Raw genomic sequence first — 27,363 nt, 5'->3', positions numbered from 1 at the left:
AGGTAGGCGACACTAAGCCCACCTGTTCTCTCAAAGTCAAACGCAATACGGTGGTCCCTCCCCACCACCCTCCCGCCATGAAAAGATCACCACTTGGTCCTCCCCGGCCAAAAGAACCACTTTATTGAAAGGCGCACACACGGACGCTGGCCTCCCCTGGAGAAGTGGCTTTATTCAAATAATTTCCGCAGCCGCCGGGGGTCCCCCTGCCGGCCGAGAGAGGTCACAGCAACCAGACAGGGAGTAAGGGGGAAGGGAACTTAAATATTTGGCCTGAGAAGGGAGTGGCTGTTTGCAGCGTGCACGGAGGGGGGGAGAGGCGAGCCGCACAGTCCGCCTCCGGGCCCGGAGGGTGCCGCCGGCAGCGTTACAAGTCCTCGGCCACGAAGGCCTGCTGGGCGTTGGGGAACCTCTGCGGGGTGAAGCTGGGGTCCGCTTGCAGCCGCTTCTGCAGGTCAGACTTCAGCTGGGAAAGAGAAGGGGAGAGGGTGAAACCCGGCCCCCTTGAAGGCTGCAGCAGCAGCAGGAGCTGAGGGAATGGGGGTCCTGCCCCACCTGCTGGCGGTAGCCCTCTTGGAGCGCTGGGTCGGCCAAGTCCCGCTGGAGGCTCTCTGGGCTGCTCAGGGGCTTCACGCCAGCCCCCTTGGCGGCTTTGTTGACCGCCTCGGACAGAAGCAGTTGAGGCCCGTCGCCCTGCATGGTCTGCGGAAGAGGGGGGGAAGAGAGCAAAACCAGGGAGGCCAGTGAGCAAAGGGGCAGGAACCCAGCAGTGGGATGAGGATCCGGGGAGGCAAACAGGGCAGTCCTGTCCCCCCTACAGGCATTTGGCTCACCCATTCAGGAACTCCCCCCCCACACACACACACACGCCCCTGGGAAACGATAAAACTAAAGACTGTCAAGCGAGTCCCAGAAGCCATTCAAATCCATGAAGTAGCCCAGCGTGCAATCTCCCAATGGCAACATTCGTGGAAACTCCACCCAGACCCCAAAGAGAGGCTGAGGCCTGCTTTGTTGCAAGCTGCCGTTGCATGTCAGTCAGTGTGTTAGACCGGAGGGCCCCCCACCCACACCGGAAGTGAAATCTGAACGTTGACGCTGCCTTGACCAATCTTGGCATACAGGGCAGCAAGCAGAGCACAAGAAGGCTCTCCGCCTTCTGGAGGTCAAGGGCTCCAAAACCACTCTCCGGCCCCCTCCCCTCGCGCCCTGCTTCCCGAGGTCAGTATCGCCTCAGAGATAACTCCGCCGTGGCCAGGGTGGAGGGGATGCCCCGGCCCTCCGTGGAAGGATAAAAGTCTTAAGTTTCCGGTTTGCCCTCCGGACCTTGGAGAAGACCTTTCAGAATCCGAATCACAGTGCTGGAAGAGGCCTCGATGGGCCAGCCTCCTCCTCGGAGACATATAAACCACACCCTCCTAACAGGTGCTCATCCAGCCTCCTCAACATTTGCAATGAAGGCGACCCCAGCACCCGCTGAGGCTGCCTCTTCCCTCTGCAAGGTGCCCTCCCTCTCGGAACATGCTTCCCGCTTTTAAGGGGAACCTCCTTTCCCGTAATGTGAACCTGCTGCTCCTATAAAGCTCTCTAAAGCTGCAATCAACAAGTTGGCCCCCTCTTCAACACCTTCTAACGACAGCTCCCCTATCGCCCCTTGCCCTCCCCTACCCCACGCAACACATACTCAGTTCTCCCCACCTCTCCTCGTAATGTAAGGCCTGGAATCCAGCCCCTCGACCATCTAGTTGCCCTTCCCTGAACCCACTCCACCTTGGCAGTTGTTAGGGGCGAAGTCGTGTCCGACCCATCGCGACCCCATGGACAATGATCCTCCAGGCCTTCCTGTCCTCTACCATTCCTCGGAGTCCATTTAAGCTTGCACCGACTGCTTCAGTGACTCCATCCAGCCGCCTCCTTCTCTGTCGCCCCCTTCTTCTTGGGCAGTATCCTCCTTGAACTGAGGCGCCCAGAACTGGCCACCCTGGTCCAAAGGAGGTCAATCCAAGGCAGAAAAGGAGTCGCCTTGTAACCCCCTTCCAAGAGCGGGCCTGAGCCACGGAAGGAGGCAAAGCAGCTGGAAAGTCACCAGTGCCCCCCACCCCTGCAAGAACAAGGGGCTTTGTCCTTCCCGGCTGTTTCTGATGCCCGTCCTAGAATCATAAAATCATAGAATCATAGAGTTGGAAGGGGCCATATAGGCCATAGAATCATAAAATCATAGAGTTGGAAGGGGCCATACAGGCCATCTAGTCCAACCCCCTGCTCAACGCAGGATTAGCCCAAAGGATTAGTCCTGGGGGGCTTCCCCCACACACACGCACACCCCTCCTCCAACCCTCGCACACCTTGCGCCGTTTGGCCGGCATGCCGCTCAGGTAGGCGTCGCTGATGGGAGGCTGCTGCTTAAGCTTGCGCTGGCTCTGAATGTCCTCGCGGATGATGGGCACCCACTCCTGGCAGAGAAACGAGGGTGTGAGCTGCCATGGAGCACCGCAAGGGAAGGCCCCCTTCTGCGGCCTCCGGCCTCTTCCCCCCTCCTGCCCAGGCAGACTCACCGGGGGCACCGCGGCGGCCCAGGGCTCCGCGTCGGGGGCGGGGGGTTCCCCTTGCTGCGGCTCTTCGTGCTCCGGCTCCCCGCGCTGCTGGGGCATGGCCTCCTCCGCGGTGGTGGCTGGGGCCGGGGAGGCCGCGCTCTCCCGCTTGGAGAAGGGGAAGAGAGAAAGCCGTTCTGTTCTCCAGCTGTCCCAAGGGGGAGGGGCTGAGGCCTCCTCGGCATGGCTGGCGCCCCAGCATCACCCCTTGCAAAACAGCTGGGAAGGAGGGCAGGGAAAGGCAGCCCTGGGGACAAATCCCTGGGCTACAGGGGCCAGAAGAGCAGCCTTGGGTCGGGAGAGCCCCTCCTTGCCCTCGCCAAACACTAAGCAGGCGGCCGTAGGGGGCGTCCCCACTCCACCGACCCCCTGCTGATGGGCGGCAGCGAGGGCAGAAAAGGTTTTCCCGGCAAAGAACATTCCAAAGCACTGGGCAAGGAGGATTGCATTGCACAAGGGTGTCTGTGTGCCCTGGGGCTTCCCGGAGCCCCATCCCCTCCCAGCAGCACGGAAACGCACAGGCCCCACAAGGAGAGGGACCCCAAATCAGTACCTGCAGGGCTTCAAAGAGCTGCTCGACAGCCTGCAAGTCCATGGGCTCTTCGGGAACAGGCTGAGAAGAGAGATTGCGGGGGGGGGGGGGGGGGACGCAATTATCAAGCTGTTCTGTCCGTGCCACCTGGAACCTCTCCCCTGCACCGGCCCCTCCACGGAAATCCCCTCTCCTCCCCCCCCCCGCTGCCGCCACCACACACACACACACACACACACACAAAAGATGGCGACACATAGATGCGACGGCTGCCGGACAAGCTCCACAGCTCGGATGAACCTCACAAAATCCTGTCTTCTTTGGTATCTGGCGGCCACAACAACACTCAGGTCCGGGGCCCACGCAGAAAACAGCACTTCCCCCCCTCTGCCCCCCCCCAACCCGGCAACCCATGCTCTCCCTCCTCTAAACTCTGAGCACCCCATTCCAGCATCTCTGCCCCCCTGACCTGACTGGAGCGTCCCACCACACACCTAAGAGGGTCCACCACACACACACATACACACACACAGAGTTTCCCCCCTCTTCCCTCTCTGCCCAGCCAGTCCCTCCTTTGCTGCCCCTGCCTTGCTGCTCACAGCCCAGGGGTTACCTGGGGGGGATCGCCCACCCTGCGGACATACTGCAGGATTTGCTCCTCCGTGACGGGCATGTGCTCCAGGATCACCTGCAACCGCATGCTCATCATGGTGGTGAGCCAGCTCACCAGGGACGGGTTCATGTCTGCCGACATACGCCTCTGGGTGGGGGGGGGAGGCCGGGAGGGGAGGGAAAGAGAGAGAGAAAAGGTGGTCAAAGCGGGAAAGGAGAAAAGAGGCTGGCCATAAATGCCCAGCCATCTTTCCTAGGGCCTTCTGCCGGCAACCGGCCTGGAAAAGCCACAGGGATCTTCACAGCAAGCTGCTCTGCCAGAGAGCTACAGGAGCAGGCAGGTCAAAGCTCCTGAGCAGATGGAGGCGGTCAGGACAGTGGGGGAGAAAGCAATCTGTCCAGCTGCGGGTGCCGCGACCGAAATCTCGCACTGACGGACAGACAGCCAGAGAACTTGGTCTTGAGAAAGCAAACCGACCAGCGGAGACATGCCTGGGTGGGTCAGCAAAGCTCCAGAAATGACTGACAGCTCCTATCACTGACAAGCTCCGATTCACGTGAACAGACGAGCAGTGCTGGGGCAGCCCAGGGAATCCCCAGCTCCACCAGGCCGCCCCCGGAGGCTTCGCTCAGTGGCTCTGACGGCCCGGCCTACCACGCAAGCTTGTTGTGAAGATAAAAACAGGACAAGCTGACATGTGCGTCACCCTGAAACTGCCCGTTACAGACACCTCCAATACCCCTTGGCTGCATTTCCCCTTCCCCAGACTCCAGGCCCTTCAGGATTTCCAGTGCAAAAAGGTGGGAAAGGCCGGGCCGCTGTCGGCCAGGGGGATCCTGTGCCTGGGGACGCCCGCTTCCAGTCCCGCTCTGGCCCCGAGCCCCTCCACCCCCTGCCCCTCCCCAGCCGCTGGGGGAGCTCCGGCCCCAGTGCGGCTCCTCACTCACAATGCGGTCGTTGATGACGGCTGTCAGGGCCCCCTGCTCCCCCCGCAAGCAGTAGAGGTTCAGGGCCAGGCACTCGAACAGGCCCTGGTTGCACAGCTCCAGCAGGCGGAAGCCGAAGGAGTTGTCTGGAAGGGGAGAAGAGACGAGCGTGGAGCTGCAGGCAGGCAAGAGTGGCCCCAGAGGCAGAGTCCCGGACGGCCCCTCGGCTCTCACCTGTGCAGTGCAGGATGTGGGTGGCGATGCGGTTGAACTGATCCTGTAGGAACTCCAGGTTGGTGCGGGTGATGTCAACGCCGTCGTGGACTTGGACAGAGGCCTAACGGGGAGGGGGGCAGAAGGGATCAGAGACTGGGGGGCGGGGAGGTCGATATGCAGCTAACCCCAACTTGAAATGGGTTCGGGAGGGCGTGGGGGTACGTCCACATCGATGTACCCGGCCTGCCCCTCTGCCTAGGTTGCACGGACAGCAGGACACGTGTCCTGGGGGGCAAATTCACTTTCTTCTCCCAAATTCCCAAATCCCCCGGAAAGAAGAAAAGCGACACAGAATAATTTTGACCGGGTTTGTGTCGTTTGGGTTTGGACAATGCCCGGTGTTTTGTTCTGCACAGCCTAATTTTTGCAAGGAGAGCAGGAAGGAAGGGCGCCTTCAAATAGGCAACGTCTGTGGAGTGCATGATGGGGAAGCTATTAAAATGGTATTTTGAAAGAATTTTCTGGCATTGTGGGTAATTTGGGTCTCTCCCCACAATGGGTTAAAACAAACCTGAACTCCGTAACGGTGACACAATAAAACCAGAGTCCAGTGGCACCTTTAAGACCAACAAAGATTTATTCAGGGCGTGAGCTCTTGAGTGCAAGCACTCTTCGTCAGACTATGAATGTACATATTCCCTGTCATGTAAGGCAGGGGTAGTCGACCTGTGGTCCTCCAGATGTCCATCAACTACAATTCCCATGAGCCCCTGCCAGTGTTTGCTGGCAGGGGCTCATGGGATTTGTAGTCCATGGACATCTGGAGGACCACAGGTTGACTACTCCTGATGTAAGGAGTTCATAGTCCAAGGAAGAGTGCTTGCACTCAAAAGCTCACGCCTTGAATAAATCTTTGTTGGCCTTAAAGGTGCCACTGGACTCTGGTTTTATTGTGCGATTTCAGACTAACACAGCTACCCATTTGAATCTGTCCCTAATGGTGAGCCTAACAGGTGCGAGATGAACAAAAAAAAGTACCCTTCCCCGAGGGGATCCAAACCTGAACTGGGCCTGTTTGATAAAACAGCAAGCAAACCCAGCCCCAAGCAGCCTCCCCACAAAGCTGTGGCCAGCTCGATGGTGCACAGGGGATTCGAACCCAACACCACACAGCACGCAAGTCTACAGAGGTGACACCCATTTGTACAGGATGGAGACCCTGACCTTTCTCAGGGCACCATTTCAGCAGGTCCCCTCAGTCCTGGCTCTCAGAGAAGGCCCATTCCCACAATTCCTTGGGACGCCCCAAGGGTTCCAGCGGCCAGCGAGGCAGAAATGAGGCCTGCTTAATCATAGAACCATAGAGTTGGAAGGGGCCATACAGGCCATCTAGTCCAACCCCCTGCTCAACGCAGGATCAGCCCTAAGCATCCAAGAAAAGTGTGCATCCAACCTTTGCTTGAAGACTGCCAGTGAGGGGGAGCTCACCACCTCCTTAGGCAGCCTATTCCACTACTGAACTACTCTGACTGTGAAAATTTTTTCCCTGATATCTAGCCTATATCGTTGTACTTGTAGCTTAAACTCCGCGAGCGCAGCAGAGGGTCGGGCTCCCACGACTCGGCCTACTCTGGCTACAGAGCTGAAAACCAGCGGGTCAAACTCACAAAGCTCTCGCGGATGTACTCCTCCAAGCCGTTGATCAAGTTGTAGGTGGCCATCTGGAAGAGTGGAAGGAAAGAGGGCGGACGTTAGCGAGTGCCCAGAGGAAGGGACGGCCGGAAACGGCGCTAAGCAGTGCCGAGCCCAGGTCGGGGCGTCCTCATCTCACCCGGACGTTGCGCTCGGTGGGCTCCTGGCCGTGCAGGTACTCCTCCCGGAAGAAGCGGCTGAGCTGGGGCTGGATCCGCTGCAGCGGCTGGAACTGCCCGTGCAGCAGCATGACCATGTCGACCATGGAGAAGTTCTGGCAGATGAGAGAGAGCAGGTCTCCGAAGAAGCCTGGGGGCGGAGCAAAAAGAGAGGGGGAAGTCAAAGGCACTGACTCCTCCCTCTGATTATTGTATATTATTATAATCATAATAATCAGGGCAGGGCCAGTTGTGGTGGGCCCGGTGGCGCCCCCTCGCTCCCTCCCCCACCGGAAACTGACCCTCCCGAGGCTCCTTACCCAGGGCCCCCTCGGTGCCCGGCTCGAAGATGTTGTTGGTGCCACTCAGGCGCTGGATGAAGTCCGCGATGCTCTCCGTGCTGCCCTGCTGGGCGCTGAGGGAGCCCATCATGGACGACAGCACCCCCTGGACCACGCTGGTGAAGAACTCGGGCGGCAGAGCATCCGCCGAGGCCCCGCCACGAACGCCGCTGCCTCCTCCCGCCCCGGCTGAGGGCGCTTCCGGCCCGCTCGGGGGAGCGGAGGGGGGAGGCGGAGGGGAAGCGGCGGGAGGGGGCGGCGTCTGCTCGGGCGGGTGTGGGGGAGCCGACCCCATCTGCGTCGCCTGAGGAGGGGGAAATGGAGGCGGTGAGACGGGCAAAGGGCAGGCAGGCTCCACTGCAAAGGCTTCTGGGTAGAATGTGGTCCCTCTCAGGAAAGGTCAAGATGCCCGCCCTCTCCCTCCCTCCCTCCTCTCTCTGGAGGCTGCATTGGGGGCCAGAGGGGAAAGTAAGCCGTCTCGAGCAAGGAGGTTTTGGCCTGGGGTAGCTCAAGGCGAGCACATCTGCAGGCCCTGAGCTTCATGAGGCTATCAGCGCCCCGTGCCCTCTGGCCTGGGGGATGGGGAAACCTGTCCACCAATCAATACAGATCCCTATTTACTCCCACACACCTCCCCCTCTGGCCTTCCCCCCCATAAGGCACCCTCCCTGTCTCTAGGCTAGCATCCCTCCAAATGCGCCCTCTCCCCTCTTTGGACCAATCGGAACACACCAAGCCCCCCTCCTTCGGCGCTAGATCACCAGTGCCCCCGGGGCCAGGAGCGTCTCTTCCAAGCTACCGACAGCTCCAGACGTGTCCAGCAAATCTTTCTTCCCGCTATGTCACCCCAGCTTGCCTAGCCGGAGATGCTAAGGATCAGGCAGGATGCTCTCTATGTGCCGAGCGAGAGACACTCCTGGGACCTGGTTCCCCGCTTTCCAGCTCTCAGGGGTCACGTGTGGCAGGCAGGCGACCGTGTGCTTCGTTATGGACGTCCGCCTGTTGCGTTTGCCTGCAGGGGAGTTCTGAATCAGGGAGAACTCTCTGGGCATAGAGCGGCGGCGGCCAAGCTGCGGCTCTCCAGGTGCCCGTGGACTACAGTTACCATGAGCCAGTGCCAGCGGCACTGGCTCATGGTAACTGTAGTCCATGGGCGCCTGGAGAGCCGCAGCTTGGCCGCCCGTCAACAGAAGATGACATCAGAGTTCCAAACCCTCTGCCACAAGTCTAAACTCCTCACTTGCAAGGTCTATGAAACGGAACAGGAAACGCCAAAATATACCGGTTAGGAGGGGAAGAGTCAGGCTGCCTCAACCGCCACAGAAAAACCAACGCAGGCCGGCAATCCGGAGAGCAGCCTAAAGCATCCCCTTCGCGTCCTCAACGTCTCAGTCTACCTGGCCTCGAAGGGTGACGAATGGGGAATGCCTGGGAGGGGGCAAATCTCTCCGAAAGGGCAGAGGCTCACCTGCAGGAAGTCCGTCATGCCTTGCAGGAAGGCGGGGACCCCCGGCATGGCCACGGTGATGGTGGGGGAGCCCACGCCGGCCACCCCCGCCACGTTGGAGCCCGCGGACCCCAGGATGTTCCCCAGCAGCTGGGAGAACTGGAGCTCGGCCGCGGCCGTCGGGGGCTGGCCGGAGGGGACGGGCCCCCCGGGGGCGCCGGCCGAGCTGCCCCCCGCGGCGGTGGTGGCGGTGTTGGTGGTGCCCGCGCTGGCCGAGGCCGTGGGAGGGGAGGCGGAGGAGCTGGTGCTGAAGGCCGCCTGGCTGCCGACGGAGGAGGAAGAGGAAGCCGACGGGGAGGTCCCGCTGCCCTGAGCTGCGGAGGAGACACAAAGATGGCTGCTGGGGGCGGGTCCAGGCCAGGGGGCGGGAGCAGTGGGGCAGATGGTCTGTCGTCAATGACCTCCGGAGGCCCAATTTATCCGGGGGAAGGCATCCAACTCCCCACTCTGGACCAGGGTGAACTGTGAACGCCCAACCTGCACTGCTTCCCTTCACCCAGCCAGCGCCTGGCGCCCTGCCCCTTGCCTCCGGGGACGGCCACCTACCCACGATCACCGGCTGCATGAGGAGCTGCCCGACCAGTCCGCTGATCATCTGGGCCAAGGAGGCATTTCCGCCCATGCCGGGGCCCTGAGTGGGAGGGAGGGAGAGGGGGAAGTTTGGCCATCCATGTCAGCTCCACTTGAGAGCCTCCCTACCCCGCCCAGTCCCGCAGTTCTCCCTTCCTCACTCCTTGTCCTGGTGCCTGGGGTGAGCCGGGGTGAGTGGGCCGCACGGAAGGAGCAGAGGGCCTGGCGATCACGACCCGGGTCGGAGCCGCCTGGAAGGCCGGGACTTGCTGGCCTGCGATGAGGAGCAGAAGGAGGCAAGCCGTCACACTCAGGACAGGAGCCCAAAGTGGCGGGGAAGGGTCGACAGCTGTTGCCCCCTCCCTTCCCCACCCACCCAACCCCCCCCCCCCCCGGAACGGCATACACACTCACGCAGGGTGCGCATCAAAGCTTGTTACCTGTGGCCGCAGAAGCCGCAGCTGCCATGGCTTGCTGCGTTATCTGGTGGGCCACCGCCTGCATGAATTCTGGCGGGAGGCTGGGGAGGGGCATGTGAGGAGCGCCGCCTAGAGAGGAGACACACAAACAAGATGGCGGCTCTCAGGACCCCGGAGCCCACAATCCCTGAGCATAGCAGCCCAACCCCTTGTCTCCCCACCTCTCGTCCCCCCCTGCCCCACCCACCCTGCTACTCCAGAACAGAAGCCTCCTGCATTCTCCTTACCCATTCCCTGGCCAGGTCCAGCAGGCCCCATGGGAGGAGCTCCCCCGGCACTGCTCCCTCCCATCTGGGAGCCGGAATCTGAAAAGGAGAAGGGAGCAGGAACATTATGAATAAATGCCCCGTCTTCCAAATCTCACTGGCTTCCTTGCACTCTTTCCACCCACAAGGTTCTCGGGGATCTTCTCAGGGCTGCCATTTTGCCCAGGCTGCCTCAGGGAGAGCGGCCAGCGGGTCCACTGAGCAAGAAGTCAGCCAAGGCTGAACGGACACGCCTTGTTCTCCCTCAAGCTTTTGGATTCTGAGCTGTTCTTAAGGTTGGATTTTTTTCTTTCGGGTCGTAAGACAGAACCGCTGCCAGGTACACCCAGCGGATCTTCTAGACCGGCCAGGGAGGAGCTCAGCCCCTCCCACCTGCCTTTCCACCGCGTCTAGGAACTACAATTCCCATGAGCCCCTGCCAGCACTGTAGTCCACGGACATCAGGAGAGCCTCAAGTTGACCACAAGGAGAGAGCCCCCTCCACTGCCCCACAGCCAACACTCTTCCCCCCTCCCCTCTCGCATGCAGACAAACCAACAGCGCCCCAACGGAGGACTCGCCTTGTATGTTCATGTGCATCATGACCACGGGTTCGACCGTCTGGTGCGAGATGCGGATCATGCGGGGGTGGCCCGTCTGGGAGGCCTGCGTCTGAGTCGGGGTGCTTGCCGGGGAAGCGGCAGGGGGCGGCCCCTCCGAGGGCTGTCCCGCCTCCACGGGGCCGGGAGCGCTGGGCTGGGCGGCCGAAGCAGCCGGCGGGGGCTGGGCGGAGGACTCCAAGCTGGCCTGGGCCGGCCGTGCCCCGTTGCCCGTCATGGTGACTGTGGTGCCCACGTTGATCTGGGACGAGAGCACACGGGAGAGGGGCTTAGGAGACAAGGGCCTCCCTCCGTTCTCTCCCCGGGCAGGCTTGTTGTCCGGGGGGAGGGTGTCTCCCACCGCAGCCTAAGCCGGCTGGGATCAGAGACATCACCGCACGACTGGGGGACGGAGGGGGGCGTGCGCTTACCTGGATGGGAATGGCCGCCTGCTGCAGCACCATGGGGGCGGTGTAGTGGGACATGGGCCGCACCACGTGCAGGTGGCGGGGGGCGTTGCAGGAGAGGTTGCAGCGCAGGTCCGAGAGGGCCACAAACGTGTTCCCCAGCAGGCGCAGCGACTCCCCCACTAGGTTGATGATGCGCTGGTCCTCCTCACGGCCTTCCGTCTGTCAAATACCAAAGGCAGCCAGGCGGGGGTCAACACCCAGGTGCTCTTGGGTACAAGGAGCCCTGTCAATCCCCCCGATCCACGGCTGGACTTCGGGGCACATTCCAGCCTTCTGTTCTCGTTTGTTTACAAACCACCCATTCCAGAAGAGCAGAAGAAGAGTTGGTTCTTCTGCCGCTTTCCTCGACCCAAAGGAGGCTCAAAGTGGCTTCCAGTCACCTTCCCTTTCCTCCCCCCACAACAGACACCCTGTGGGGTGGGTGAGGCTGAGAGAGCCCTGAAAGAGCCCTGATATCACTGCTCTCAGTGCTGAGAGCCAGTTTGGTGTAGTGGTTAGGAGTGCGGACTTCTAATCTGGCATGCCGGGTTCGATTCTGCACTCCCCCACATGCAACCAGCTGGGTGACCTTGGGCTCGCCACGGCACTGATAAATCTGTTCTGACCGAGCAGTGATATCAGGGCTCTCTCAGCCTCACCCACCTCACAGGGTGTCTGTTGTGGAGAGAGGAAAGGGAAGGCGACTGTAAGCCGCTTTGAGCCTCCTTCGGGTAGGGAAAAGCAGCATATAAGAACCAACTCTTCTTCTTCTTCTGTGGTGAGCGCAAGGTCAGCCAGCTGGCTGCGTGTGGAGGAGGAGCAGGGAATCAAACCTGACTCGCCAGATTAGAAATCTGCTACACCAAGGTTGCTCTCCAAGCACGTGCAGCAAGGGCCCTCCAACTGCGGCTGACTCCTGGCTACCCCTTGGAGTACTCAAGGCAGGAGAGCACCAAAGGAAGTTTGCCATTGCCTTTCTCTGCATAGAGACCCTGCTATGCCTTGAGGGTCTCCCCTCCAAATACCAACCAGGGCTGACCCTGCCAAGCTTCCGAGAGCTGATAAGGACAGGCCAGCCTGGGCCCTCCAGGCCCCATCCCTGACACGGTCCAGTCGATGCAGCACTGATGGAGAGAGGCCGATTTCCCTCGGCATTTGGCTACACCCGTTTCAAGCACGAGGGTCGAGCAGAGCAGCCATCCACACCGTCCCTTCCGGGCCAAAGCCCAGCAGCAGGGAGGGCCGACGGGGCTCAAGCAAAGAACCAGCCATTGCTTACCGAGTGCGGCTGTCAGCCGACTCAGAGCTCACCGATGGGGTGGGTCTGCCAGCCTCGTTCCCCCCTTAGGAGTTATGGAGACAGGAGAAGCCATGTTGGGTCAGGCCAATGGGCCATCCAGTCCAACACCCAGGTGACATCAGGAGGCCCACCCACAAAAGAGGGCTGGCCAAACAGAGTAATCCAAACCGGAAAAAAATTCAACCGATTGGCTGGTCCAGAAATGCAATCTTTTTGGAGGTTTCTGCTGCTCTGCAGCTCTGTTTTCACAGGAAACGTTGAGCCGGAGGGGTTATTCATAGGATAACAAACCACTGAGGAAGAGAACCCCCTTGAAAACGGAAAATAAAAACGGTGTTTATCCGGAACCCGTTTTGGTTTATGTTTGGACGTTATAGATATGAAGGCCATATCTGCAAAATAAGTATAACCAAAAAGATTGCATTTTTGTGCCAGACCATGGGCTGAATTTTTTTCAATCAGGAGGTCCGCTGTCAGGGCCAGCATATGGACGCGCGTGAACACAGGATCCGGATAGAAGCTCATTTCCCCTCCCACAGGAAAAGGGCAGGGGGCTCGACAGTAAAGCCTGAAGATAAGAAGAGCCCTGCGGGATCGGAACACAAGTCCATCTAGTCCAGCATCCCGTTTCACATAGCGGCCGACCAGCTCCTCTGGACGGCCAACAACTGGGCTTGAAGGACCCAGCCTTGCCCGTGTGCTGCCTCCTGGCTCTGGCATCCAGAGGTTTAGTGCTGCTGAACATGGAGGTTCCCCTCAATCGCCATGGCTAGGAGGCAGTGACACGCCTGCCCTCCACGAAGCTCTCTCATCTGCTTTTAAAGATGAAAAGAGGCCCAGGGCTGGCCCTAGAGACTACGCCCTGCCCCACGTGCGGTTCCAGGACAGCCTCAAAGACACCGCAACTCATTTTCAATGTGAGCCACTGGAGAACAAATGGCACCCAGGCCGTCATTTCAAGGCAGCCGCGCACCTTGGTATGTTAAGTACGGCTTGGAGGGGCAGAGCGGCACAAACCGCTCTGAGCCTTCGGGGAGGGCGGTATATAAATCTAAATAAATAATAAAAAATAATCATAATAATAAAAGGGGGAACGAACAGGACACCAAAAATAACTGGTTTGCCGTGAGTGGAAGAAACGGGCACAGGAGGAGCTAATACTGCCCAAGAATGAGAAATCATGCTTGTCGGGCGAGGGGCCGTGGGCTCACTGGCAATGCATCTGCTCGGCATCCAGGAGGTCCCCGGTTCGATCCCCGGCGTCTCCAGCTAAAAGGATCGGGTGTCAGCGGATGGGAAAGACCCCGGGGAGACCCTGCCCGTCCGACTTGGCAAGAGTCATTCGTATGGAAGTGGCTCTGTGAGCACCACTGCAGTGCTCCAGCGAGAAAGCCCCACACGGGAGGAGGCACACGGCGCACCCTCCCCGTAGCCCCCCGGTGCAACTCGACACCCCCTTACGTTATTGTTGTAGTCAGCGGTGCCGGCAGATCCCAGGACCTCCTCATACCTCTGCAGGAAGGGCTGCAGGCGGCTCTCCACCCCGCGGAGCTCCCCCAGCACTTCCACGTACTCTGCGGGTGATGGGTGGCTGAGGGGAGGGAGAGGTCAAAGGTCAGCTGTGGCCCAGGCCCAAAGCCTCCCTCACCTCCCCTTCCCAATGGATGTGCCCTGAGGCAGGAGTCTGTCCTGAGGCAGGAGTCTGCGTCATCCCTCTGCTCGCCTCATCCCCCCCCCGCGCGAGGGCACGGACACAGAAGCTGCTCGGCCTGCCTGGACTCTGGGTCTCCCTCCCTCCGCAGAGCCCCGCTCCTCACTTGGATGCAGCAGCCTCAGCCGCTGGGGGCGGCTCGGTCCCCGACGGGGGCGTCTCCTCGGCCGGCGTGGGCTCGCCGGGAGGCTCGGATTCGGCTCCTTCCATCAGCTCCCGTTCGGTCGGGCTGGATGATGGCGCCTCCTCGGCTCCCGGAGCGGCTTGGCTGTTGCCGTGACCCTGAAGCAGAGGGGCGCGTGAGGGCCGAGGCTCGGCAGCCCGGTCCCCCGCTCCAGCCCCTCGCCCGCGCTCGTGTCGGAGCCTGCTCACCTCCAGCCGGCTCAGGATGCCCTGAACGTCCCGCAACATGTGCTGGGCCATGACGAGGCGGACCCGGGGTTCGCTCTGCAGCAATGAGAGGGGAAGTGCCTGGGATCAAGCTGCGGGCGCTACCCTACCCTAACCCCTGTTCTCCTTAATCCCGCATCCCCCCCGCATGCACACACACACACACACGACCTATAGTGAGGCTCCCTTCCTCTTCACCTGTTTAAGACCACCTCCCCACTTCCCTCAAGAATAGAGCTCAGCATCAGAACTTAACAGCAGCCCTGCCGGATCAGACCGGTGCTCTTTCTAACAGAATCATAGAATTGGAACGGGCCACGCAGGCCGTCTAGTCTCAACCCCCTGCACAATGCGGGGTCAGCCTCAAGCCTCCAGGAAAACACAGCCTCCTGTCTTACACAGGGGCCAACCAGTTCCTCTGGAGAACCAACAGCAGGGCAAAGAGGCCGAGTCCTTCCCCTGATGTTGCCTCCTGGCTCTGGGATCCAGAGGCTTAATGCCTCTGAATGTGGAGGCTCCCCTCAGCCGCTGTGGCCAGTAGCCACTCTCGTCCTCCGAGAATCTACCCCAATCCTTTTCATAAGAACATAAGAGCCCTGCTGGCTCAGACCCATGGTCCTTCTAACCCAGCCTCCGGTGTCCGATGGCGGCCAACCAGTTCCTTAGGAGGGCCCTCCCAGCACTGCCTCCCAGCTCTGGGACTCAGAGGCTGAGTTGAAGCCCCCCTCAACCACCCTCAAAGGGAGCTTTTGGGCTCCTCAAAACAACCTCAGCCAGCATTTGCACATGTACTCCGTTAGATGTTTGACAAGCTTTGATCTGACTCTGGATGCCCCCCTTAAGGCCACCCTGCACCATGCCTGGCCCTGAGAAATGGCTGATGGCCAGCTTTTCGGGGCTGACCAGCTCATTAAAGAGGAGCACCTACCTGCAACCGGGAGCTAAACTCCTCCCCACCGCCCTGTCCTCGCCCCCCCCCCCAAGCATCACAAGATTCTCCCGAAACACTCAACATTGGCACGGCCCCTGGGAGCTGCCCATCCCTAAACAGACGTGCCAACCCTAACCCCCGTCCACTCCGGCCGCCCCGCCCCGTATCTTGTACCTGTACGGGAGCCTGGTCCATATTTATATGAACGTCCACAGACGATCCATCGCTCTTTGGAAAGCAGGGGGATGAGAGAAGGGAGAAAGAGGGAGGAGGGAATTAAAAGGGGGGGAAAGAGAGAGAGAGAGAGAATGAGAGAGGGGAAAAAAAGAAAGAACAACACAAAGCCGAAAGAAAGGCAGGGAACCACAGGAGACCAAACCACTGGACCACCTGGAGCCTTCGGCCCACGCTCAGAGCCTCCTCTGGACATGATGCACGCCCCCTGCACTTGTTTTGCTGTATTTTATGAACTAGCTGCTCTGGTTTATATTGGAATGCCGGGAAGGGCAGTCAATGAGCTGCACGAATAAATAACAGGGAGCGCGCTGATTGGGGACCAATTATCTCCTCCCCCCCCTTTTTTTTTTGGCTGATTTTTCCCTTGCAAGCAAAGCTTTTCTGCCGGCACGGACTAAAGCGTCTTCATCATCTGTGTTCTCTCATTTCGCGTCGCACAGCAGGTGCTGGAATGGGGTTTGCCAGGCACTAGAAAGAGGAATTCGCTCGAGCCACTCGAGGACGGGCACCAAAAAGCAACCCGACGGGAACATGCAGAGACTTATCAACGGATGACGCCGACGGGGCCAAGGGACGGGGAGAAACGCACAACAGACTTAACTAATCTGGAAACGAATAATGCAGAATAATAATGCAGAATTTAGGTCCGTTGGCTATGCAGGGTCTTTTATTTTGTATTGCCTTTTGCGGTTAAATCCTTACATGGCTAGCGTTCCCTCCTTAAAACACAACCATAAATAATCTTGTTCTAAATAATAGCTCTCCGTCTTGGTCAGGACAGTATTTTAGCAGAATCCAGGGCGCTGTGCATACAACACACGACAATTAAAAATATATATATTTGATTTTTAAAAAAGCTTTCCAGTTTTGTGGCCAGACAATCCGAAGGCTGTGTTGGGGCAGAGTTCAGCTACTTGCGGGTCCCCATGGCGAATTTTTTAAAAATTGGATTTTGCAACCTTCATTCTGACTCGGCTTGCCACAGGAAGGGCAACGTGGGGCTCTAAAGCTCTGCTGGCAGCAGGAATTCTGGCTGCTAACATTTCCGCGGCTGGCGAGCTCGGGGCAGGGTAGAAAAGCGGTCTGCAAAACAGCTCCGGGGAGTTCTGAGCCAGACTAACGCCGGAACCGCAGACAGGACCGGCTCGCGGCTGGCCGCTTCCCAGCAAAGATCCCCCGTCCAGTTATTTTTGCCCTCGGGGCCAGATGCAAATCAGGGCCAGCTCCTTTTGCAAGGAGGCACCGTTTGAGCACCTGAGCCAGGCGAAACCAGCTGCCGGACACTGGCTCCAGCCATAAGAATATGAATGTGCCTGGGTCATTCCAGAAGCAGCCCTCGCCCTGCACTCCCTTCAGCTTCCTTCTGCCGCTGCCGCCGTGGCCTTGAGAACCCAACGAAGGCCGTGCAGGCTGCCGGGAGGAGCCAAAACACTCAGCGTGCCAAGAGTCCGGAGACTGCAGGAGACGCGAGGGAGGGCAGCCCTCGTATCTAGCTTGAAGTCTCCCCATGCAGCGAGACCAAGGGGGCAATCGCTGCTCCCCCCAAGCCTGTTTCTTTCCCCCAGCAGCAGCAGCAGCAAGCAAGGGGGCAAGGCAAGCGACAGGACAGGGAAGGGACGTGCAGGAGGGGACCACGACCAAGGCCTTCTCTTCCGCTGTGCTGCAAGGCGCATAGGGGAGCGTCTGCCATCGGCAAACCCAGACACCGGTCTTTAGGGATTGCACAGCATGCACTACCAGCAACCCCGTTCTGGGCAGGCAAGGGCATCACAAGCTGCTGGAAGCCCCATCCTCTCGGCGCCCCCCCCCTGCCGGCCCCTCCCGCCCAATGCAGTCCCCGCAGCCCAGCCAGCCGCCATGCAGCGCCCCCTGACGGTCGACCCGTGGGGAAGGGGCAGAAGGCTGCCCCCCCCCGTGCCCCTGCAGAGCGGCGCCCTCTAGCTAACACTCACTTGTGTGGGCGGCTGCGGGTCCATAATGCTTACTGGTAAGTTGAAGGTTCCCACCATCACGTAGCTGTTGGCGTTGCGGTCGTGGACGGTGGGGCCCGTCCCCCGGGAGCCCGCGCCGTTGTGAGGGGCAGGGGAGGGGCCTGCTCCGGATGGACCCCCCATGGAGGGCGGCTGGGTCTGGGGAGGGGCGCGTTCCACCAAGTGGATGACTTTGCCGCCGACATCTGGAACGGAGACCCCGAGAAGAGAGCCCGTGAGAAGAGCCCCTGGGAAGTTCTCCGGCTCCCCGGAATTTGTTTGCTGGAAGCATCCAAGGCCAGGAGCTCGAAAGATTCCCCCAGACATGCTTCTTCCAAGCCGGCGTGACCTATTCCTTGCCCTTCTCGCAAGTTGTGTATCTTGAGCCTGCAGCCACATGACAAGCGGCCCCAGGAGGCTTTGGACCGCAAGCAGAGCAACAGGGGGCACAGGGGTGTCTCCCCCCCCCCCGCCCATTCCTCCTGCTGTTGTTATTCCATTCCTCCAACACTCCACCAGGAGAAAAGCAGCTCACAGAGTGCATTCGGGGCAGGAAAAGGCTGAGAGAGAAACACGTAAACACCCTCTTTACCCTTCCCCGCTTCTTCTAATTTACATTTTTGAAAACACTGGGCTTTGGGGGGCACGTTTCCACGCCCCGTGTAATTTGCCCCTGTGTGCCCAGAGATCACAAGCACACCCCCAAGGCCATTCGAACAAAACACAAGGCGCTGTGTCGTGTGGAGCCACTGAGACCACAGGCCCGTCTACAGCTCCTCGGCCTCTCCGGCCGAAGAGTCCTTCCCTGGCTTCCCAAGATCCAGAGGCATTATTATTATTATTATTATTATTATTATTATTATTGGATTTATTACCCGCCACTCCCTTGCGGCTCGTGGCGGGTTACAACAGTATAAAACCCCATAAAATACATCAAAATCCCATTGACACATCTACAATTAAAAGCTGCCTGGCAAGAGCGGCTAATCGACTACCCATTCCCCCACTAGTGGGTGGAGAGGGGATACTGATGGTACCCGTCTCTTTAATCCCAATCCTCAGGTCCCGGGGGGGGGCATAGATGTTAAGCCTGGTCTGAACCGTAAACCTGGCGGAAGAGCTCCGTCTTGCAAGCCCTGCGGAACAATGGAAGGTCCCGCAGGGCCCGCAGCTCTCCCGGGAGCTCATTCCACCAGACGGGGGCCAGGACCGAAAAGGCCCTGGCCCTGGTCGAGGCCAGGTGTGCTTCCCTAGGGCCGGGAACGACCAACAGATTTTCTCCCGCAGAACGTAAAGCTCTGCGGGGGGGCATTGAGAATCTGAGGGGGCAAACCGGCGAGCCGAACGCTCTTCTGCTACTGCAAGGCTTCCGCTGAACTGTTATAACGCTGCTCTCGAGGGTCGGCCTTGGGCAGCGGAAATGCAAGGCACGGGCGGATCCGTTTTAGAAGCATTTGTCAGAGCTCTGGCTTTACCAACGACACCCTCGGCCCGCAGGAAAGACCCACAGGCCTCCCAGAAACCGCCCCGTCCTGCTCCCCCCTCTGCCAACACCCCGCAGCCCTTCCGGGACCCGCTCCTCACTGTATTCTTTCAGCTTCTTGTCGTCTTGTAGGACTCTCCCTTGGTAGATGAGGCGCTGCTTTTCGGAAGGGATCCTGACCGAGCCCGCAATGTGCTCCTTGAACTCTTTGACCGTGACCTGCAAGGCAGGAGCCAGAGTAAAGAAAAGCCCGATGGGTGCCCTTCCAGTCCCATTGCAGCCCCCGAGGAAGCTTCTCTCCCTCCTAAGAAGTCTCACTCTAAAACTGCCGTGGACAGGGGGCACACTTTGGGATTCGGTTACTGGGACTACCTTTGTCGCGTGGAAGCTCAGCAGAGAAAAAAGTTAGAGAATCCAGTCCTCCCGCCTTAAAAGCTAGAAGATGTGCTGATCTTACTACAGCAGTCACCCTGTGGCACAAGAGCCATGTGGGGGGTGAGGACTGGGGGCTCCATGGAGGAGAGACACAAGGGCCCAGGGGCTGGGCTGCAGTGTGGCCAGACCTCTGGCATTTTTGGGGATGTAGAAAGACCGCAAGGGAACAAAATCCCAACCTGAAAGGTCAAGGTAGAATCCCAAAGGCTGAGCAAATGGAAAAGTAAAATAAGATCCAATTGTATGTTGGTTAATGCAGGTACACTTGAAACAAAATATCATTAGAAGCATACGCTTGCGTTTACAGCAGCAGCATCCACAGGACCAAAGCGACCCCACTGTAGTGGGTCCAGGAGGCTCTCCCGCCCTACACCTCACTCCATCCTCCCAGCTGTAAGCCGCTCTAGGAATGCTCACCTCGGCCTCCACCGTGAAGGTCCTGGTCTGTGAGTCCAAGGTTTTCACCATCACCTCAAGGTTTTCCGGTTCTGCCATGGTCACCGCTTCCTCCTGTCCCCCTGCAAGAAAGGGGAAACGGGTGAGACTGTAGGCGGGGACCACAAATGCCAGGCATGCCTGAAGGCAGGGAAAACTCAAGAGCACTCAGGGAGGAGGAGGGATTGCATGAATCAGAAGCAGAGCTGGAAGAGACCACAGAGGGCTCCCCACCTTCTCGTTGATTTAAAGTCCAGCTCCCCACCTTCTCGTTGATTTAAAGTCCAGCTCCCCACCTTCTCGTTGATTTAAAAAATCACACACTCCTGCCATAGAATCATAGAGTTCGAAGGGCCCTCATGGGGCAGGACACAACTCTAAATGGAACCTCCTCTCCCGTAATTGGAACCCGTTGCTCCTGGTCGTCTCTAAAGCCGGCAGTGAACCACTCGGCCCCTTCTTCAACAGGTCTATCTTTGATGCAGTGAAGCCCAGCTCTCCTATCCCTCCTTGCCCTCCTCTCCTCCAAGCGACACTATGAGGATCTTCAATGGCCCAGAAAAGCAAACTCTTGAATTTGAAGCAAAAGATTTCATTTACTGAGCAGGAAAGTATACTCATCAAAACATTGGGGCCCAAGATACAGGTCTTCACATATATATTTCCCCTCCCGCCTCCCCCTTCCCCTCCCGTGGGAATCCAGAAAAGCAGGAGACTATCACATAGCCAAAACACTCAGATAAGGGATTCAACTCCAAGACCGGGGGGGGGGGGGGGGGGACACAGAGCAGATTATAGAGCTGGAAGGGAGGGGTGGGATGGAGGGAGGGAGGGAACATGAGGGGCTATAAACAGGCTGCCCGCAATTCATACAATAGAAAGAAATTTCCAAGCTGGAGATGGCAAAAAGCTTTATTCAGAACGAGTTCCTGGGTATTAAATCACATTTTCGTATTTTACTTCCTCAGTAAACTTATTTCTTAATTGGTTCTTTTTTCCCCTCCAGGGATACAAACATAGTCTTCAACCCACTAACTAATTCTTATATTTTGTTTACCTTATACTTTATATTTTAAGCCATATAATTTGGGTCTATTAGTATCAAAGGTCCATAAAGGTAACTATCTTCTAAATGACCCCAATTCATACGAGGCTAAATGCGACATAAACATCGCTAAATAATCGCAGAAACCACCAGATCTTGACAGACACAAACCCTGCGCCATTTGCTTCCCGCACACAGCTCTTGAGAGCTCTTCCCGTTTTTATCCCACCTTTTCCTCCAAAAGCTCACGGGGGAACACGCATGGCTCTCTTCTCTGTTCTATCCCAGCAACGGCGGTTCTTGCTGAACTTCATGGCTTAGGGAGGACTTGGGTCTCTCAAGTCCTAGTCAAATCCCTACGCACCACTGACTCTATTATCATAGAATCATAGAGTTGGAAGGGGCCATACAGGCCATCTAGTCCAACCCCCTGCTCAACGCAGGATCAGCCCTAAGCATCCTAAAGCATCCAAGAAAAGTGTGCATCCAACCTTGGCTTGAAGACTGCCAGTGAGGGGGAGCTCACCACCTCCTTAGGCAGCCTATTCCACTGCTGAACTACTCTGACTGTGAAAAATTTTTTCCTGATATCTAGCCTATATCGTTGTGCTTGTTGTTTAAACCCATTACTGCGTGTCCTTTCCTCTGCAGCCAACGGGAACAGCATCCTGCCCTCCTCCAGAAGGTACCATAGAGAGACAGAGACTGTACGTCCATTTCTAGCCTGTTATCAGCCAAATCCGCAATGGACCTTCCAGCACAAGAACATTGGTTGTGGCAGAACACTTAGTGGGCCAGATCCTGCATTAGATACGTGAGCTGCAGACCCCTGCCGCCTGAGGGATGCCCCTGCCGGTGAGCTCCCTAACAGCAGCCTGCAGCCTTTGCAGGTCCTGGAGGGAGGGGGAGGCCGTCCGCAGAGTTCTTCCACCCCACCTCCGATCTAGCACCCCTTGTATTCCTGCATGCAACAGGCTTGGCCCCTAGCTTTATAATATTTCCCAATCGTCGTGGAAGAGGCTTCTTGTTCCTATGACAGACCACTGCTTGACAAAGAAAAGAGTCCACGGCCCTGATAGACAAAGCCGTACCCAGGCGCAAGAACATTTGCCGCAGCTGGGTTGGGAGGAGGGATGGGTCTGTCGTGAAACGGAGCCCTCGCATCTGTGCCCGCGGTGCTTCTCTTCCTTCCGATTCTGTCAAGTGTCATTGGCTCTGTTACACTGTACGAAACAGCTCGTGCTTCCATTTCAGGTTTCTAGTGGGCTGGTCATAGAATCCTAGAGTTGGAAGGGACCTCCTGGGTCATCCAGTCCAACCCCCTGCACTAGGCAGGACACTCACAACCCTGTCACTCATCCACTGTCACCTGCCACCCCCTTGAGCCTTCACGGAATCAGCCTCTCCGTCAGATGGCTATCAACGGGTTAAATTTTAACATGCCCAATAAGGATCTGAACGTCATCATGGGCTTTCCAGCCCGTCGAAAGAGTCAGTATTTTCGCGTCTGTTTGCCTGGCCGTGTGGCTATGTAACTGGGCTGCTCCTGGGACTCACAGAATCCTAGAGTTGGAAGGGGCCCTACAGGCCATCCAGACCAATCCCCTGCTCAAGGCAGGTTTGGGGAAAAGCAGGAGTGGCTCTCCCGATGTCCGTGGACTACAATCCCCATGAACCCCTGCTGGACACCTGAAGAGCCACTGTTTGGCCACCCCTGGCCTAAAGCATCCAGCATTACTTTGTTTGTTTATTTATTTATTTGATTTCTATACCGCCCTTCCATATGGCTCAGGGCGGTTTACATACAACATCACAGGGGGGGATACATGGAACGAATCAACATACAACACAGTCAATTCCAACAACAACAATCCAACAGTTGTGTTCTAAACAACACAACTTCAGTGATCCCAAACAACAACAATATAACAGGAACAGGAACTTAGCTAAGGCCCCTAGAGAGGCCAGACTGGTTCAGGCCATGGAGGGGATGTCTGAGGGGGGACCTGTGGTCGGTCTCAGGCAAATGCCTGGCGGAGGAGCTCCCTTTTGCAGGCCCTGCGGAACTGGAAGTTCGGGCAGGGTCCTGATCTCTTCAGGGAGCTCGTTCCACCAGGCGGGGTCCAGAACGGAAAAAGCTCTGGCCCTTGTTGAGGACTGACGTGCTTGATTGGGGCCAGGGATCACCAGCCAGTTGGCGGTGGCAGAGCGTAATGCTCTTTTTGGGGTACAGGCGGAGAGACTAATGCTACATGTAGGTAATTCCCGGAATCGTAAGCACACCTTTCATATGACATACCTTTGCTAAGGGACCTGTTTTACTCCCCGAAAGTATTACCCCATGCCAACAGTGCCTCCACCGGCATGCATAAAGAGCTCCGCGGCATAAAACTGCCCTCTGGCTCCGACCGCGAAGGAAAAGGAGCGCTCACAAAGGACACACTTTCCTTCTCGATCGAGGAGGTTTCCATGCAAGACGAGCTACGAAAGTAAATGAGGCCAAGCAAGTTGTGTGGCCGGCTCGCAGGAAACAATTCTGCCGCCTGTTGGCACCCCCCTGCCCCTGTCTTAACCAATCTTCGAGCAAGAGCCCCCTGCTTTGCATGCAGAAGGGTCACTGGCTGAACGGCTGACATCACAAAGGATCTCAAGCAGCTGGGGGGGCGGGGGGGGGGACTCTCCGTCCTGAGGCCCTGCCAAGCTGCTGCGAGTTGAAACAGAACCACAGTGGGCTGGGCAGACGGAATCAGTGCAAGCCAGCTTGATTCACCGACTAGAAGAAGAAGAAGAGTTGGTTCTTATATGCCGCTTTTCCCTACCCGAAGGAGGCTCAAAGCGGCTTACAGTCGCCTTCCCATTCCTCTCCCCACAACAGACACCCTGTGGGGTGGGTGAGGCTGAGAGAGCCCTGATATCACTGCACGGTCAGAACAGTTTTATCAGTGCCGTGGCGAGCCCAAGGTCACCCAGCTGGCTGCATGTGGGGGAGCGCAGAATCGAACCTGGCATGCCAGATTAGAAGTCCGCACTCCTAACCACAGCACCAAACTGGCTCTCTACCAATGTCCGTGGACTACAATCCCCATGAACCCCTTGCTGGACATCTGAAGAGCCTGAAGAGACTAGTTTTCTAAAGCAGTGGTCCCCAACCAGGGACCGGTCAATGCTTGACAATTTTACTGAGGCCTGGGGGGGGGTTGTCTTTTGCCGAGGGACATCGCCGCTGCCCCCTGAGCCCCTGCTCCGCTTGCTTTACCGCCGGCGCCCAACTTCCCACCGCCCACTGGGGGGCACTACCAGCAGCAGCTGAGCAGTGCCACGCCAAAGGGGATCCCCAGCCATGGCGGCCGCTGGAGAGCACCAAAGGTGAGCCGGCGGCAGAGTGGTAGGGCAGTCCCCAGGGAGGAGGATGAGGAAGAGCCGCGGCCCGGTACCAACTGATCTACGGACCAGGACCGCTCCCCGGACCGGGAGTTGCGGACCACTGTAAGCGTCCCTATCCCAAGGCCATCTGGAGCCAACCCCAATCAGGAAAGAGGAAATTGGACCATGAACCTGCTGCCCCGAATCGGTGATAAGCTTTGTAGGACAGGGCCAGGAGAAAGGAAGCAGACACTTCCAACTGGCGGCATGGCTATTGTTTTTAGGAGAGTTCCTTAAATGGTCACGTTCCTGCATATACATTGATTCATATTTTGTGAACTCCATGGGGGGGAAATGAGCCCTCCCCCTTTCAACAATTGGAGGCGCTAGGAATAACGGAATTCAAAGATTTTCAAAGAGGTCGTTTTGCTACGTAAGACTCCATCTGACAGCTTCCTCTTGCGATGCGTTCCGCGCCATCGATGTGCCACTGTATAAGCAACACCGTATTAGCCGATATGACAACTGGGTGGGGAGAACCCAGATTCAAATCTTGGCCTAGCCTTAGGCAAGCGTTGCAGCTGAACCAAAACTGGGCCTTACCAAACGGATATCCCGCCTTTCTGCTCTCACCAAGGCCACCAGAGTTCACCACTATGCGGAACTGTATTACAGGGTCGCGGCATTAGGAAGGTTGAGAACCACTGAACTAATCTATTTGAGCTCAAGTTATCCAAAGCTAACTACCTCTATGCTGCATATACCTCCCCAGCTGTAAAAATTCAGACTGCATGGCAGATAGTAGGCAGACCTTCATGCTGAAACACTATACGCCTTGGTAGTATTATATAGTTTATCAGAACTGCATGGGAAACAAAGTCTAGTCAATGCCTTTTCTCTGTCCACGCAACATTTATCTGCTAATGAGTAGTACCAAAGTGGACACAAGACTGCAGATTGCAGATTATATTAGCTAAAGCTGGAAGGAATACACCATAAGAGGGTTAAAGGGGTGGAGATGATCCAGTGAACTCATCAGAGACCAATGACGGGAAACTCTCCCAACTAAAAGACAAATAACTCTCCTCACCAAGCTAGATATGGAGATGCCTGTGGTTAGCCTAGAATTTCAAAGCCTTCTTTACTGCATGTTTTCCCTATCCTCCAAAGAGGTCAGGAAAGCCTGTAAGATCATCTCCTCCTCCTCTGCCCTTAGAACAGTCCGGCTACATAGTTTAAATGTGCCAGCATCACTCAGAGAGCGACCAGAATTAAATTGTAAACCACTCCGAGTCTTATGAGATAGGGCGGCTAGTAACTGCAATCAATATAATTAGTTATAAATAAATAATTGAAGGAAGGATAGACAAGAGGGGAGTTGATTTTCGCCCTCTGCTTTTCACAACCTGAAGGAGCCCCAGAGCAGCTTACAAACACCTTTCCCGTCCTCTCCCCACAGCAGACACCCTGCTGCATGAGTTTGTTTTGTTTATAAATAATTATTATATTTATATGCTGCCCTACCCTGAGGCTCAGGGCAGTTTACATGGAGTGTAAAAGAATACATGGAACGGAGTTTTACACAACACAGGAATTAAAGATAACAACAGTGACATCAACATGAGCAACTATAAATAGAGGATGACAGTCTATATCATTTCAATAGGACCAAGGTTCAGAATGGATGTATGGATTCCTAGGAGGGAGGGTGCAGGGGTCCTGCAGGAGTCCCTGATTTAGCTGAGCATCAACCAAAAGCTCCCTTTTGTAGGCTCTGAGGAACAGGTGGAGGAGCAGGGAATCAAGCCCGGCTCGCCAGATCAGAAGCTGCTTCTCTGCGCCACTACAGAGCCCATTTTCTGCCAGGCTTGAGAAATGTTAGCGGGTGGCCTTTTCCGCATGAATGAGAAGGCGCTCTCCACGCCCACCCCCCAAGCCCCGCCCCCTCGGTTGCCAGACAGCTCCAACCCACAAAGGCAGGGGTAGTCAACCTGTGGGCCTCCAGATGCCCATGGACCCAGATGGCAGGGGCTCATGGGAATTGTAGTCCATGGGCATCTGGAGGGCCGCAGTTTGACTACCCCTGCACAAATGTAAACACACGCAGGCGAAACTGCGCATCGCGGACCTTCAGGATCTGCGGGGACAAAAACATCTTCCCCTCCCTTCTCCTCCTCCACCCCCTTTCATTTATATATTTGTTAAAAATGACACACACACACACAGAAAGGATTAGCCAACCCCGATTTCCCTCCGACCTGGCCCCGGGACTCTCCTTCCCGTCAATGCAGGGGCCGAGTCTCAGCCCCGAAGGCCACTTCCGCTCCAAGGCTGTCCACTTCCGCTCCTAACCTCCGACCGCAAAAGCCTGGAGTGACGCGCAGACCGAACTTCCGGTGACGGAAAGGACCGCCCCCAAGTGGGCAGGGATCCTCCACAGACGCATCCCGACGTGGGCCGCCTCTATGGCGTCGGCGACGAAGGGCAACCCCATCCGGTTTCCAACCGGAAGTGGCTATGACGTCACATCATAGTCTTCTTTCCCCCTCCCCTCGGACTTAATTTGAACCCAGGGCCAATTTGAAGACCCGCGGAGTTTCATTTCACGGAGACGCTTACCTGGAATAAAATGTGGTTGGTCCGAAAGGTGACTCTGGACTCCGATTTGTTCGGCTGCTTCAGGTCAATGCAGCCGCCCGCCTGAATCTTGTTGCAACTATGGTTTTGGCACCATAGAGATGGGCCGTGAGAGAGCGACACTACTATGCGCTAACAGCGGTCGTTTTCTAACCGGAAGCCGCTCTAGACTCTGTCCCTGACTCTATGGTTCATCTCCTGGCCGTTCGCTTGCCTCGCATCCAAGATGGCGGCACTTCCGCTTCCTTCGACGAGAAAGGATCAGCCCGGCAGCCGAATTCTTCGGACTTGTTTTCCTTGTCACGGAAGTTCAACCCTTGAAGTCAACGAGGCACCGAAGCGGCCGTTTTCTGGGGGGAGCCGCCGCCAACCCCGCGCGCCTGAAGCGTCTCCTGCCTCTGAATTTCGCAGTCCTCCTGAGCGGTTCCCCGGTGCGCATGCGCCAGTAGTCATGCCCGCCCGCCAGTTTTCTCTTATAGGTGGCTATAATAATTCCTCAAGTCCCTCT

At 57.3% G+C, this 27,363-nt stretch overlaps 1 protein-coding gene across 10 annotated transcripts; it reads right to left on the bottom strand.

Moving 5' to 3' along the window:
• Window positions 1-100: 100 nt before the first annotated feature.
• On the bottom strand, window positions 101-27,263 carry BAG6 (BAG cochaperone 6). Of its 10 annotated transcripts, none has more exons than XM_077330810.1 (26): window positions 26,838-27,260; window positions 19,793-19,893; window positions 19,042-19,159; window positions 17,440-17,663; window positions 15,425-15,478; window positions 14,302-14,376; window positions 14,036-14,211; window positions 13,680-13,809; window positions 10,901-11,098; window positions 10,452-10,731; window positions 9,853-9,930; window positions 9,587-9,694; window positions 9,308-9,420; window positions 9,123-9,207; window positions 8,538-8,890; window positions 7,049-7,373; window positions 6,710-6,879; window positions 6,546-6,599; window positions 4,897-4,999; window positions 4,684-4,808; window positions 3,737-3,883; window positions 3,145-3,204; window positions 2,556-2,699; window positions 2,346-2,453; window positions 556-702; window positions 101-466 (listed from the first exon to the last, which is right to left on the bottom strand). In XM_077330810.1, exons 2-26 carry the CDS (start codon window positions 19,868-19,870, stop codon window positions 368-370), a joined length of 3,552 nt encoding a protein of 1,183 aa, XP_077186925.1. In that variant the 5' UTR covers window positions 19,871-19,893; window positions 26,838-27,260; the 3' UTR covers window positions 101-367. The 10 variants fall into 10 exon arrangements, with proteins under 10 accessions (XP_077186925.1, XP_077186931.1, XP_077186926.1 ...); XM_077330816.1 differs by having other exon boundaries at window positions 17,473-17,663; XM_077330811.1 differs by lacking the exon at window positions 26,838-27,260 and adding an exon at window positions 26,477-26,628.
• Window positions 27,264-27,363: the final 100 nt, after the last annotated feature.

The sequence above is a fragment of the Paroedura picta genome, chromosome 3, assembly GCF_049243985.1.
Source record: "Paroedura picta isolate Pp20150507F chromosome 3, Ppicta_v3.0, whole genome shotgun sequence".
NCBI lineage: Eukaryota > Metazoa > Chordata > Lepidosauria > Squamata > Gekkonidae > Paroedura > Paroedura picta.
Note: the sequence above shows the minus strand (reverse complement) of the source record. Positions and strands in the feature narration are given on the sequence as shown.

Bases quoted from the DNA above. Each gene is read 5' to 3' on its own strand.
- BAG6 (XM_077330810.1), bottom strand. From the start codon at position 19,870: ATGGCAGAACCGGAAAACCTTGAGGTGATGGTGAAAACCTTGGACTCA. The intron at 14,212-14,301 runs GTGAGCAGGCTC...CCTCTGCTTCAG, and splicing joins GCATCCTGAGCCGGCTGGAG to GGTCACGGCAACAGCCAAGC. The intron at 6,880-7,048 runs GTAAGGAGCCTC...CTCCGCCCCCAG, and splicing joins GGGCACCGAGGGGGCCCTGG to GCTTCTTCGGAGACCTGCTC.